At 34.7% G+C, this 14,750-nt stretch overlaps 1 protein-coding gene across 1 annotated transcript in view; it reads left to right on the top strand.

Annotated features, from left to right (window-relative positions):
* TRIO (trio Rho guanine nucleotide exchange factor) overlaps positions 1-14,750 on the top strand; it is a 244,272-nt gene that overhangs the window by 200,686 nt on the left and 28,836 nt on the right. The window contains exons 35-43 of the mRNA XM_015813007.2: positions 787-1,079; positions 2,295-2,465; positions 4,825-4,920; positions 5,310-5,458; positions 6,353-6,419; positions 8,164-8,267; positions 9,930-9,999; positions 12,970-13,059; positions 14,093-14,185. Coding sequence (XP_015668493.2) covers positions 787-1,079; positions 2,295-2,465; positions 4,825-4,920; positions 5,310-5,458; positions 6,353-6,419; positions 8,164-8,267; positions 9,930-9,999; positions 12,970-13,059; positions 14,093-14,185 — 1,133 coding nt within the window. The remainder of the gene's footprint in view (positions 1-786; positions 1,080-2,294; positions 2,466-4,824; positions 4,921-5,309; positions 5,459-6,352; positions 6,420-8,163; positions 8,268-9,929; positions 10,000-12,969; positions 13,060-14,092; positions 14,186-14,750) is intronic.

The following is a 14,750-nucleotide window of genomic DNA, read 5'->3' as shown; positions in this document are numbered from 1 at the left end:
TGATGGAGGAATAGATTATAAAGATATCAGAAATGGCAAAACCGACCTCTTTGGTAGGGGTAAAACATCAAGTTCTTTTATAAAAGACTGGAAACTGTAAAAGATGATGGAAACCGTTTTATCCATGTTTTGCTGAAAATAGATAAAAGTGAAGTGCTGATTTATGGTTTTAACAATTGAAAAAAAACTAAATGATGAAGAAAACTTTGTAATACCAAGAGGGAGGAGGGATAATGAGCTTGTTCAAAACTATTGTAAAGAACGGTCGGGATTTATTTATATTTTTCTTGTTTCTTTAGCTATTTTCTTTCTTATTCTGCTTTGCTTTTTGCATTTTCTTTCTCTTTATTTATTTAAGTTTTTCATATTTTTTCTTTAGATTTGCTTTTTACTCGTATAAAATTCTTAATAAAAATATATTTTAAAAAAATCAGATAATTGTGTTTTAAGGATGGCATATAAGATCATTTCACCATGAATTACACACATTCCTTCATGGGATATAGGAAACCTTAGTTATGAGCCATCTGATTGCTAGCCAATACATCAACTAAGGAATCCTTAGAATGGCAAAAGTATCAAACCAAATTGTAATATGCATACAAACTAGTATTTATATAACGCTTACAGTGGCAAGTAATAATATAGAGTTTCACAATGATTATCGTGAGAGCTCATACATTTTTTTAACCTGCTTTAGGAAAATAAATGTTTTGTAAAGCAGTTATTCGTCACACACACCTAGTTATTTCTTTCTTGTATTTTCATTGTTTTTCTCTTTTTCAGATTCTCTTTCAGTTTCCAGCAATGATGCAAGTCCCCCTGCATCGGTGACATCGCTCCAGCCCCATATGATTGGTGCACAAAGCTCCCCTGGTCCTAAACGCCCAGGCAATACCCTGAGGAAGTGGCTCACTAGTCCAGTGAGGCGACTTAGCAGCGGAAAGGCAGACGGCCACGTAAAGAAACTGGCCCACAAACATAAGAAAAGCCGTGAGGTCCGCAAAAGTGCTGATACCGGCTCCCAGAAGGATTCTGATGATAGTGCAGCTACACCCCAGGATGAAACTCTTGAAGAGGTAGATGTCCATTAGATGCTGTTTATGTACCTTTTTCAGAAAATAAGTCTTTAGCATCATGGCTTTTCTTATCTTCTTGTAAGCAATTACACTCACTGAATTGCTTTTTTATAACAAAAGAAAAGAGGAACACTTAACAAGCCATCAGTTTCTGTATTTTCCATAGGGGTCTTCCAGAAACAGCTGTATCTGGCCATTCTCATTTTCCAAATTATCTCTGTTTTTATTGTTGAGGCCTCTGTCAAAAATATATGACTAATGGCCCTGCAGATTATCAAAATAAGTAGATTATTAAATGGTGCTGCAGATTATTAAAATAGGCATTAATTATGCATCTAGATTAACAGTTTATGAAGGAACTGGCAGCAGTTCTGTAGTTAAGTTTGATCAGGACTTCTTTTACTCTAGCGTCTGAGAAGACCACTATTTGGCCCAGGCGATAATGAGATATTTATACATGCATGCATACGTTTATATGACTGCCCAACTCAAACAATGTGATCAAGCACAAAAGTCACAAAAAATACACAAACCATAAATAATTGGCACAAAACTACATAGACAGAATCTGGCAAATCTAATTGTGCTATATTTACTCCTTATACTGCAGTGAGTTAGGGAGACATCTGCCTGAGACCCTTCCAAATGTATTCTCATTCTGAATTTTAAAAAAGTATCAGCCTATTTTACTAGGCAGTGGTTCCTGCATACAGTATCTCTGTCAAGGTCATTTTCTTTACACTACCGTTAAAGGAAAATTTATCATATCATACCGTGCTTGAGTCCGGCAACAAACTCAGCTAAAGTTTATTTGAAAATGCTTTATAGTGAAAATTGCTACTTCTTTTATGACATCAAGATGTAGTCATACTTGATTTATGAACTGATAATAATTTTAAAAATTCTGACTTAGTACCAAGTAAGAACCAGGCTGAAATGTTCCCTTGCTAATGTAGAATTTGGGAGATTTTGTTTGGCCAAAAGAAGGTCACAAATAAACTTTTACTCAAGGGTATTAAAATAACTAAGAATTTTAAGATTTGAACTCAGTACAATAGGGAGAAGAATGTAGCCAGTTTGGCAGAATAAAAAAGAGCTAGATTTCAGGAATGCTGGCCATTTGTATAGGGCTATTTTAAATATAAAGCTATCAAGCATTTTATACATCATTGAGTGCCATCTAAGCAATACGTATGAATGTGATTCCCTTGGCAGAGAGGCCGGAATGAGGGCTTGAGTAGTGGTACCCTTTCGAAATCATCTTCGTCTGGCATGCAGAGCTGTGGAGAAGAAGAAGGTGAAGAAGGGGCTGATGCTGTGCCACTTCCCCCTCCAATGGCAATCCAACAACATAGTCTGCTTCAACCAGACTCACAAGATGATAAGGTAAATGAATGGGGGAATAGGGTGGGGAAATAATTGGTTCCCAGTGGTCATGGCCTATTATGCCAACTGGATCATGCTCAGATCCCAGTTTTCTATGGTGGTAAAATTCTGGACAAGGGATTTTGCAGAAATTATGCAACTTAAGCCGATTTACATAAATATTTCCTTTCATTTAGCTCTTGTGCATGCTTTAATATGCATTTTGCATCAGCTAAAGACTCCGGATATTCTTTAAGTGAACTTTGATACAGTGGAATTGCATGCAGTTCAAAAACATGCTTTCGTATTTCATATATACTTGTGAATAACAAATACCTCTTGCCTTAATTGGTTTGTTAAAATGAGTTTTCATTGTAGTCAGAATTAATTTTACAATGTGAGCTCTTAGGTTGTCTGTTTTCTTGGCAACGTGCCATCATTCTCAGAAAGCCAGACATTTTCAACAGTTGAGTGTATGGGGTTTTGTTTCCTTCTTTGCTTTTTGGAACTCTTGTGGGTTTCTCTTATGGATGTTAATCATTGCTAAGGTAACCACATCCTTGATGGCGGAGGGGATTTCCTGCATATCCGCTGAAAAAGACTCCCTTGATATGCAGAATGATGACAGAATCTGCAGTACAGTGTTCTTAGACATTAATAAAAAGTCCCTTAGGCTTAAAAACCTTTCTGCTCTTAGTTAGCTTATTTAGAAAACTAAAATATTTTGGCTCAGATTCAGATTTTGCTACAGTAGCTGCAAGTGTGTAGATTAAGCCCTATTTGACAAAGAGTGCATCCATAGTCTTGCTTACTATCACTTCTTGTATTCTTTCAACCAAAATTCTGCTAAATATCCTTCCCCAGCACATCTGACAAACTAAAATCCCTGTAGATTTGCATTCATTCTTGCTTTCCTTCTCTTTATATAGGGAAATAGTTATTTCAGTCTTCAGGCAGAGATGCTAACCAAGTCAGACAGCCATTTCATAAGCAAACAACAATTCATATTTTAATATTACTGAGTATGTCTAAATCTGGACCATTGCCATTTTTCAAGATTCTTATAGCTTTTACTACCTTTTTTCCATCACTGTTTTCCTTTAATACAACCATTTTAAACATTTAAACATTCTACTTTTTGACATACAGTATTGTGTTCTTTATTAACTGTGAGGATATACTGATCAGTCTGGGCATACCCAAGCACAATCAAAGCTCAGTTTTATTCTAAGCATGCCTTTATTAAACCAAAATCTCTAATCTAGAGATTTCCTTGTAAATCAATGTATTATTGCAAATGTCACACCACGCAGGGTCCTAACACATACAGATTTGTCAATCTATGTTAATTTGTGTCTCAGAAGACTTGAGTCATTGGAAGACCCTTATATTGTCTCTAGTCAATCTGTTTGGTAGTGCTTTATAAATCGCTTTTTATAACAATTGCTAAAACACTTGCTATGCAGTATTTTTTTTTTTCTTTGATCCCTTTTTCTGAAAAAAAAATCACCTTTATTTAGAGTTACGTTGGTTTTTTTGTTCTGTCTGATTTGGCACAGTTTCTGTGTATTCTTGTAAATCTTCCATTTCCTATGTCCCTTGTAAATCAACATATTAAGCTGTTTAATGCATACTAAAATTTATTTAGTATTTACATTATGGGACAGCCAATCTTCCAAAGATAAAAATGCACAAAAATCCGTATTCTAAATTTCTTCATTAATTTTAACCTTTCTGTATAGTAGTGAAATAAAACATAAAATATTTGGCATGTAAGACATTCATGTTGTGCTTCCATTATGAAGTGAGCCTTATATTACGTGTGGAGATTTCAGTTACATAGGGATATATGCAGTCTGCAAACAGACTTGCTTATTTACTAATCCCTGAAATCTCTTCCCAAAAGCTTCCTTTGGTCATAACATTTCTCATCATTTGCAGCCAGAAATTAGAATCCTGTAATTTTTGAGGTTACAGATCTTCCAGACTTACGTTTCATGTTTATGACATAAGGAATGTCATCTATGTGAGTTACTACTCTGACCCACAAATTCTTTTGGTTTGGTTCTTTTATGTGCTGCTTCATGTTAATACGGAATTGGGGGAGGGGGACAAGGAAACTAATATAATTAACTTTAATAGTAATTCAAAAAGATTAAAAAATTCCTCACAAGCCAATTATACATTACCATTGCAAAATGGTAACTAAGTATTACAAGTAAGTGAAAGATACAGGGAGTATAATATTTATAAGTAGCAGGATTTGCTTAAAACACTGTACTTCTTTGAAGTGAGATGAACTATTCATTTCAAAGATATAGAAAATATTTCTTGAATAAGATGGTTTTCTCCCTATCTCAATCTTAACTCCCTTCTGTAGACATCTTCTCGTTTATTGGTACGCCCTACCAGCTCAGAAACCCCCAGTGCAGCAGAGCTTGTCAGTGCCATAGAAGAACTTGTAAAGAGCAAAATGGTGAGTGTTCTTTCTTTTGTTGTTGTTGTTTACCGGCATCTTGTGAAAAGCTCAAACTTGCTTATGTGGTATATTGTCTAGTAATATTAATTAAGAGACTAATGAGCATCCTACTTGATCTAAATAAAAATGTGCTATCCAGCATTAGTTTTCAATGATGGCCATCCAAATAGCGCTGAGAAAAATACATTTAGAGGGAAAGTTTTGTAACCCTTTTTGGAATAATATTTTAATTTATCTAATAGTGAAAATGAAAATAGCATGTTTATTACAAAAATGATAGGCTATGTATTATTGATAGTTAAATGTTGTGTGCCATCCAGCTATGATTCAATTTGCAATGCATGCAATGGAAAGGAAATAATAATTGTTTCTCAACTTGGTCTTAGGCTCTAGAAGATCGCCCAAGTTCATTGATGGTAGACCAGGGTGACAGTAGCAGCCCATCATTCAATCCTTCAGACAACTCACTTCTCTCTTCCTCATCACCCATTGATGAGATGGAAGAACGGAAGTCCAGTTCTTTAAAGAGGAGACAGTAAGACTAGACTATCATTTTTTTTAAAGTCTGTCATTTACTTAAGAAGAACATGTTTCCTTTGCTTTTTTTATATAAAGTCTTTAAGGTTGTTTTCATTGTTCTTTAAGACAAAATTAAACATGATTAGTTTTTTGAAGATGTTGCCATATTTTGCACTTCCTTTATTATTCATGACCAGACTTTTTTAATGCTTTCAAAATGGTAGCAAAGAGATTGTTTTTAAGATTTGTGTTCCATCTTATATCTTATGAATGAAGACTACATATATGAAAACAGAAATTTCACCATTAAAATTGCCCTTTCAAGTGCAATAATTAACATTGCACATTAAAGAATGGAGATAGCATCACCAATTGAAGAACTAAAACAGAACACCCTTAGGAAGATTTGGATCTTACAGCTAATATGCTCAAATTATTATATTTAGTTAGCTTTTAGTATTCTTCAACTACGCTCAAATGATAACAGGATCAAGAGTGCACCTAGTAGTACATCTACTTGTGAAATAAATTAATATATAAAATCCACTAGGCATAACAGTTTTTATACATTCTTAAAATGAATTTTAGGGGGGAAAAGTGGTTACATTTAGGAATATCTTCCTGCTTCTCCAGTTTTTTCTTCTTTTTTATTTATTTATTCAGATCTATGAGGGGAGATCATTTTGTTAATTTCTTATTATAAAAAACAGACAATTCTCCCTTACAATCTTCAAAAATATACCTTACCTCTCTAGTTATACGTACTTCCTAATAATTTATCAATTAGTAGCTTAAATTATAACTAGCTAAATAGAGCCAGAGTATTCTGTTATTATTTGTATTTGATCATACACAAACTGATAATTGGTATTATTAAATTCCTGTCTCTGTCATTTTAATTTTTCATAAGGTATGTCCTACAGGAATTAGTGGAGACAGAACGAGATTATGTGAGAGATCTTGGCTATGTAGTAGAGGTATGTTTCATTCTTATCTAAGCAGATTGGTTCTAATTTTTATTAATCAAATCAGAGGCATGAATTTACCATTCCTCTCAATCCAATCATCTTTAGAAGATATTATTAGCAATACCTTAGGAACATTATTTTAATTTATTTTTAATCAAATACACTGGTCCTTTTGATTAAAAATAAAATCAGTTAAAATTTGCAGTTGCTGAATTTTCTGATGATGTTGGAGTGCTAACCATAATCTTTCAAAAGAAATTATTACTAACTGTCAGTGTAACTGTTTATAGACATCTAGACATGTAAATTTCAAAACTTGGCAATAATTAATTTCCATTCCTACACAAGACTAGCATTGCATGCTGTTTATTGAATCTGTTGCAAAATAAGTTGTGAGTGTTTAGAACTGGCTTGATATACTATTTGTAGTTAAAGACTCTGTTGAATCCTTGTGTAGGAATATAAGCAATGGAATAACTGACAGCCTTACTCTTTTAGAATGGACAGCTGAAGCATATTTTAATCGTGTGTGTTAATAGATATAAGAACCCTTGAATGAAGTAACAAGTTGACAAGTTGAAAGACTGCTAACATTTAGGAAATTAATTAAAACTGGGCTGATTACGGACATACACACACTCAAACACACATCTGCTGTAGAGTTTTCTACAATTTAATTATTTTGTTAATATATTTACCAATTTTATTATTTTATTGATATTCACTGTGTTAAATTTTTGATTTGGATGGTCAGTGTTGTTCAGTGCCTCAGTGTTATTAGGCTACAATACTTGCATAAAGATCCACTTCAGACTTGAAACTTATCCACATAATAATATATCTGGGCATGTTTACAGAAAAGCCATTCATAGGACCACAAGTTTCTGAATTCTGAAAAGCATAGAGTTGTAATCATAAATTGTTGATTCTGAGCAAATTCAGAATAAATATCTAATATATTTCCTGTGTACCCATGTAGAAGAATTATAAAGGCATTTAGAATTATTAGCTGGCCCAAGTTGTCTGGCTAACTAATATGCCAAGCAATTACATGTGCAGATAGATTGACAGATAAAAACATATAGTGAAGAAATAGATTCAAACTTGGAACTGAAATAAATTTGCCATTTATTGAAAATAATATTTGCATATAGCATAAGCTTTCCCAGGCAATCAGTATAGATGTGTGTATTTATGCTGCATTTATTATTTAGGTGGGTATTTTATTTTGATCTCTTTTTTGCTGATGAATCAACTCAATTGTGACATAAGTAAAGCACCAAAACTGATAACATTACATATGGAAGGCAAGGTTTATTAGAGCCATATATTTTGCCATTATGGAGAAGGATTTTAATTTTGATTTGGGCAAATCATTTTTCTGCTTAAAAGAATGAATGCATCATAAACATGGGCAGACCACTGATTATTCACAAGAACATGTTGTGCATGTTAGAATTGCTTTTGTTCATACTGGCTGGGCAATTTGCAAATTGTAGATTAAAATGTCACCAGCCTGATAAAGGCTTGGATGAGGTGAATTTTCATATCCAACACAACAGTATTCCATAACAAATAACTTGTGTAAGATCGACATGCATCATTTTTCTATTAAGAAATGTGAAACATTTTAGTCAAGTTTAAACACACATCTGGTGAATTAGGGAATGGGATAGTGCATCAGACTAAATTTAAACATACCTGCAGATAAATAACAGGGCGCTTATTGATTTTTCTTGCTAATTTATTTTAGGGTTATATGGCACTCATGAAAGAAGATGGTGTTCCTGATGACATGAAAGGAAAAGACAAAATTGTGTTTGGCAACATTCATCAAATATATGACTGGCACAGAGAGTATGTACAGTTTTTATTTTTGAGTAGATTTCATACTATTTTTAACCTTGCAAGACTTAATGAAGAGGTGGGTAAACTAACTCAATTGTTAGAAGATACCATGTTGGAAAAATATTTGGATGGGCTTGATAATGGTGAAGAAATTACTTCTTTATTGATATGTTTTTGTTTCATCAAAACTGAGTCCAAATTTACCTGAAGATAACCATTATGCCACAGTAATTATATTTTTAATTTGTACCGTTCCACAGAAGTAACAATCAGATGCAGCCAAAAGTATTGGTTCTCCTTCACATTTCCCCCCCAAATCCCAAAATTGATATCATACAATTTGAAAGTGATACAAATAAATGGTATCCATATTCTTTCTTCTATAGTCCATAGAACTGACACTTTTTTGGGGGGGGGGGACATATTCTGGTAAATAATAAAACAAAGAAAAATGCCATTGTCATTTAGGCATTCATTATCAAAATAAGCACAGTTGTTTCTTTTCAGTAAACTGCTTTTCAGAGTAAGGACCCTGCACTTGGCATGAATTTTCCTGAGCCTAAAAGCAGACTACTTTTTGCAGATCAAAATTCGTTTCAACATGGACATGTAGATAATTCAAGCTGATTATTGGTGTAACCACCTAACTGTGTAGACTTCCAAGTCCCAGAATTCTTAGCAATTCTATGCTGGCTGGGAAATTTTGGGAGTTGAAATACATGTATGTATTAGGATGATGCTTAAATAGCTACTCATTGATCCTTGTAATTTATTTCTATTAGGCATCCCACACAGCTTTATCAAGATCACTCTCTACTTATGTGGATTGATCAAAATCCTTTGGATATACAATAATATTTCTTTTAATTATGGGGAGAAACTTCTATGGATCTCTGACAGATTTAGCTGAAAATTTAAATCCCTCCATTTTATAACTGAAGAAGTCTGCCATATATAACTTCTCTATTTTGAGACCCAGTTAGCAAACTGCATTTGGCCCTGGGCTGAATATATGAAAGAGAGATATTGGAAAGTCTACAGATAAAAATAATTGTCTGATGAACTAATCACACTCAAAAGGCATTTCACAAGAGATTTGGCTGTCTGAAGAATCAGTATGTGAAAGAACATTATTACCATTATTATTAGATCTCAAAATGGCCATCTGTCTCTCCCTTCTCCTTTAATATGTCTGTGAATGAATGATGATGACTTCTTAATAGATAGGTCTTGGACTAGATCCAGTTGTTAGCTTTCAGTACAGGCTCTTAAGACATTATTTATTGAAGTTTTTCCCCTTAGCATGCTGATTAAAGATAATGGTTCAGTTTGTTTTTATTAAGGTTTAGAGGTAGGTAAGAGTGAATGCCTCATGTGTGCCCAATTTAGTACTACTAGTTCTACTACTACAGGAAAGGGAGGAAACATTTGCTACTTGATGTTTGTTTGATATAACCCAGTTTCTCATGGATCATCTTACATAGGAAAAATTGCTGCTTAATCAACTCCATGCAGGATATCTCAGATGTATTCTCCACATGTCTTCATTGTAGTGGTTGATATTCTTCAATGAAGCTAATATAATTAATTTATTTTGAAACTATTACATCTTGCCCTATTCAAATAATAAATAAAAAGTTTTGTTTTTGTGGTTTTCTTTTTCCCCTGCAGTTTCTTTTTAGGAGAATTAGAGAAGTGCCTTGAGGATCCAGAAAAATTAGGATCACTTTTTGTTAAACATGTAAGTTTGAGCACCAAGTTGCATTTTTATGTACAGAATCTTTTTTAAACTAAGCAAAAACATTTTAAAATGCAGAGTTAAAGAAAAACAAATTTGGCAGTACAAATATGTACATTTGTGAATGTGTGAATATATATGTGTTTCAAAAGAGGAATACAAACATTTTAAATATCAAGATTCAGTGTTTTGAATGAAAGAAGGGAACATGCTAAGTAAAACCCGGTTAACCTAAGAATGACAATTTATAAAATATTATAAACTAAGGATACTAAGGATATTTTTATTGATATTTATAGGTTATCTTTTCAACCAATCATCCACATATTGCCCACTTTATTCATATTCAAAATAAAAATCTTTGTACTACTTAATGGTATAATCTCCTTTTGCTTTTTTTTTTTCTTTGACTTTTAAGAGAAAGTGGCAGGGTATGAAAATCTAGAAAAAAAGCCAGGGATTCACAATTCTCTTGGTTCATAAGTGATCTTTTAGGAACTGTCATAGCTTTTCATGTTGAATCTTAGCAGAGAATAATATGGTCAATTGAAGAGATGAGTGAAAAAAATTAAGATTGATAGGCATTTTTGAATTATAGTAATCCAAAACCTATGAATCAGATTTTTAAAAAAATATTACTAGCTGTTACTAGGAAGGTTGCAAGCTGCTGCCACCTGCCAAAAAGACTCATTCTCATCTCTGGGGACTGGCTGAAAGAGCTGCCTGCCAAGGATTTCAGCTCCGTGACTACTTAGATTTCAGCATTCCAAGCAGGCAAAGAGTTGAAATCTGTGGGTAGGCAGCTCTTTTGTCTGGGCCCCACAGATGAGAGAAAGCTGAAATCTAAGCAGGATTCTTAGCCCAAGTGGAGAGTCAGCATGGTAAGGAGGAGGAGTGCCTCAGGGATGGGGAAGTGCCGACATAGGCGGCACACTGTGTCTCTCTGCTCAGGGGCTGAAAATCCTGCTTGAATTTTGGCAGAGAGGATTTTCAGCTCATGAGTGGAAAGAGAGTCACATGTAGATGGAAAGGCAGCAAAATTCCAGCCTGGCCAGAACATCTGAAAGCTCCATGATTGCTGCTACTCTATGGGAAAGAAAAGCTGGAAAGCATTTGAAGCTTTTCCCCTTTCAGTTTTTAATGGGAAATTTTCATTGATTTCTATGAAAGTAGAAACAGGGAACAACCAGAAAGAACAATAAAATTCCACTATTGGCTCTCTTCCATGTAAATCTCTCCAGCATTCTTTGACAAGTCATTAGGGAACTTTCAGCATTCTAGAGTGCAAGTTAATTTATCTAAATTGCATAGCATAGGCTCATCTGCACATCCTGCTTGCCCCAGCATGGAGTTGTTTCTGCAGAACAGAAAAGCCTGATATCACCTGCAACATGCCTCTATTTTTTTTTCTGGGAAAGCAACCTCAACCTCTACTTTGTCTTTTCTTACTCCATCTCAAAAGCATGTTATCTAACTTCTAGCAGTATTTATATTTCTGCACAGTCTGTCTGCTGCAGTTCATTTTGTTATAGGCAATTAAATCTCCTCCATCTGGTTAGTATTTGCTATAGCAGGCATATAGCCCTTCTCTTTGGCCATTAGTTGCTACTTCTCGTGGCCATTTTGCTTTGAGTTCCTGGATTGACTATTTCTTTCAGAAGTACCTTCCCAATAAAATAAAGCTCAACAAATGATAGTCTGTCAGAGAAATTCAGTGACTCTCATACTTTAATTATTTTTTTCATTTTTTAAAAAAAAAATCAATCTAGCAACGAGTGGTGGACTTCCTTTCATCCTTTCTTGTGGATGAATGGTAAAATGCTGGGTTGATACAGACAAGGATTCTGCCAGTTTCTCTTTCTAGCTGAAGTAAAAGCAGAATGATAAACTGTCTACAGACTTCTGTTAAGATTGGAAAAGCTCTGTCCAAAGCGGAAGGGGAATCATTGAAAAGGTTGGCAAATGGAAAACACATGTTCTCATAGACCACCCTCAGAAAGGAATTCAATAAGAGGCTTGCTTTCCCTACACAGGTGGGAGGGATAAAGAAATGGGGAATCACCATTTGGGAACTGTGATAACTACTGTCCAGATACAACATCTGGCCACTATTAAAGCTGCCAAAGCCTTGAAATCCAGACAGCAATTTCTCAAGCTAGCTTAATTTCCAGCCAAATTCAACAAAAGAGCAAACAGCTTACAACTGATCAGCTCTTGAACTAGATTTCTGGAAGTTTAGCATGCAAACAAAATCGGTTTGTTGTTTTTTTTTGGTCTGGTGACCTAGTTATTAAAACTGTCATAGCTTTATTTTTTTCTTTGTGGTCAAAACTTTCTCATATTGTCAGCTCCATGTATCTCAATGCCTAGACATTTGTGTAAACAGTTGTTGCTCAGTTTATTATAAATACCTAACCTAACATGCTATAAAATCTAAGCCAGGGGTGTCAAACTGCCAGCCCGCGGGCCGGTTTCATCATACTGAAGCCGCACCCACCCCATTGCTGGCAATGCAAAAAGAGCCGTGACACGTCACACGATGTGCGAGTTTGACACCCATTATCTAAGCCAATACCTATATGAGCTGGTGACCAGCAAAACCTACCTGGAAAAAGTTCCTTGAGAGCAAGAGATTTGGAAATCAGTGCTTTGACCATATATAACAGTTCCACAATTTATTAAATGCAATGACAGTTATATTCATACTTCATTATTGTCTGGTTAGATCACTATTTTGATAAAACATGCCACACATATCGAATATGATTTTCCTGCTTCTGTTTGGAAAAGATAGTGCTATGGTTGTAGAGATAATTGCTATTTAAGGCATACAGTAAACATTTTTTTTCAAGCTGTGATGAATTAGAACAGAACCAGAATTTGCAGATTATAGTAATCTCTATTTTTGGTCCATGTCAGTTTGCTTTATGTTTTTCTGCACTACACTTTTATTGTTCCTTCCTTTCATTCCAGGAGAGAAGATTGCACATGTATATAGTTTATTGCCAAAATAAACCAAAGTCTGAGCATATTGTCTCAGAATACATTGATACATTTTTTGAGGTAAGTGCCAAGAAGAGGGGGAATGTACTGAATCTGTGTCTCTTGATAGAAGTGAAACAGCTACAATCATCTCCAAATTTACATATTATTTTCCATTTTTGATATATTAACACCCTTGGGATTGGGGCTGAAATTGGTTTATTTTTACCAAATGAATGAATGTGTTTCCTGTCTATTAACTCCGACATTTAATATCTCTGTATAGCAAATTCCAGTTCAGAGATGGATTACATGTATCCCATGACTTCATTGTAAAGCTAAATCAGAATAACTGATTAAAGTGAATCAGTGATGTAGTCGTAGATTCCCCAATTGCTTATACATACCAGACTAAAGAGATTCAGATGAGGGGGAAAAGAACAAAAGGGACATTAATACTTATAACTGTAGTATCTAATAAGGATGTTTTTATTCAGCCATGTCTTATGTATAAAGTTCTTTCTGCAAGGCTGATTCTGACAACTTGATATAGGCAAGTAGGGCAGCTGTGCTCCCAAATGTGAATGATCGCATATACTTCTGGGAATGTGAGTGATTAACGATAAATTGGATATAATTCAGAGGCCTGTTGGGGAAAATCTTTCAACCTGTTTTTGTCAGACCTGACAGGATAGAACTGGTTCATATTGCAAAGTGAAGTGAATTGATTGCTTTCCCCCCCAAATATACCCCCCAGGCACCCTCAGGTTTAGCATCCCGAAACTATACAATACAGGAAACTGCACTGAATTTAACCAGGTTTCCACTTTTCATTTGTTCAGGCAAGGATAATAAGATCAGCTGCAAGGATGAAACAGTAAGGTTTCTCTCCCTCACTCAAATAAAAAAAAATCCTTCTTCATTAAATATATACAGAATGTTCTATTTATTGATAAACTTTCACATAAATAAAAAACAAAATATCTCAATTCATTTTCTAATTAAAATTGAGAATTAAGCATAGGAGAAACTGTGGGGAAATGTAAAGTGCAATACACCTAACACATTTTCTTAATCTATTGAAAGTATTCTGAACTTTACTTATTATTACTAGGATCTGAAGCAACGTTTGGGTCATAGACTTCAGCTCACAGATTTGCTGATAAAACCAGTGCAAAGAATTATGAAGTATCAGTTGTTACTAAAGGTAAGTAACTGAATGCTCCAATTTGCACTTAAATTACTATGTCGCATTTGGAAATACATATACTTCTATATGTATTCTCTCGTCTGCATCATTTTATCAGAAGTGCAAGCATTCTTCCACTTCTGGCCATTCACTTTTTTTCCTCATGTGACTAGTTTTGTTTCTTTGGGGTATAACAACTAGTCCCTTTGAACCACTCAGAGAGTTTTCCATTAACATTGTTACTGGAAGATGGTCTCTGTGTGTAGTCAATCAAGACAAGCTGATAGGACCAGTTCCATGCTTCATGACCAAGATTAATTCCAAACTTCATTAAGCTCAAGAAATTATGCTCCCCAGGCTCTGCCCATACCCCCTCCATCTTAGAGAACAAATCTGGCAAAAGCTAAATGTTCACACAGCAGAGGTCACACACTTCAAACATACTCAAGTGGGACTGTTGGCGGATAGGCTTCCTATTTTTTGGGAGATTAAAAGGCAAAGAAGATAAGTGGATCAGGAAATGCATCAAGCCAGCAGGAAAGAAGTTCCTGCTGGCGTCAGTCAAACGGGTGGCTACATCAGT

This window comes from Protobothrops mucrosquamatus, unplaced genomic scaffold (assembly GCF_001527695.2).
Source record: "Protobothrops mucrosquamatus isolate PMUCROS unplaced genomic scaffold, P.Mucros_1.0 scaffold126, whole genome shotgun sequence".
Taxonomy (NCBI): Eukaryota; Metazoa; Chordata; class Lepidosauria; order Squamata; family Viperidae; genus Protobothrops; species Protobothrops mucrosquamatus.
The sequence above is the reverse complement of the archived record's forward strand: the minus strand, read 5'-3'. Positions and strand labels throughout refer to the sequence as shown.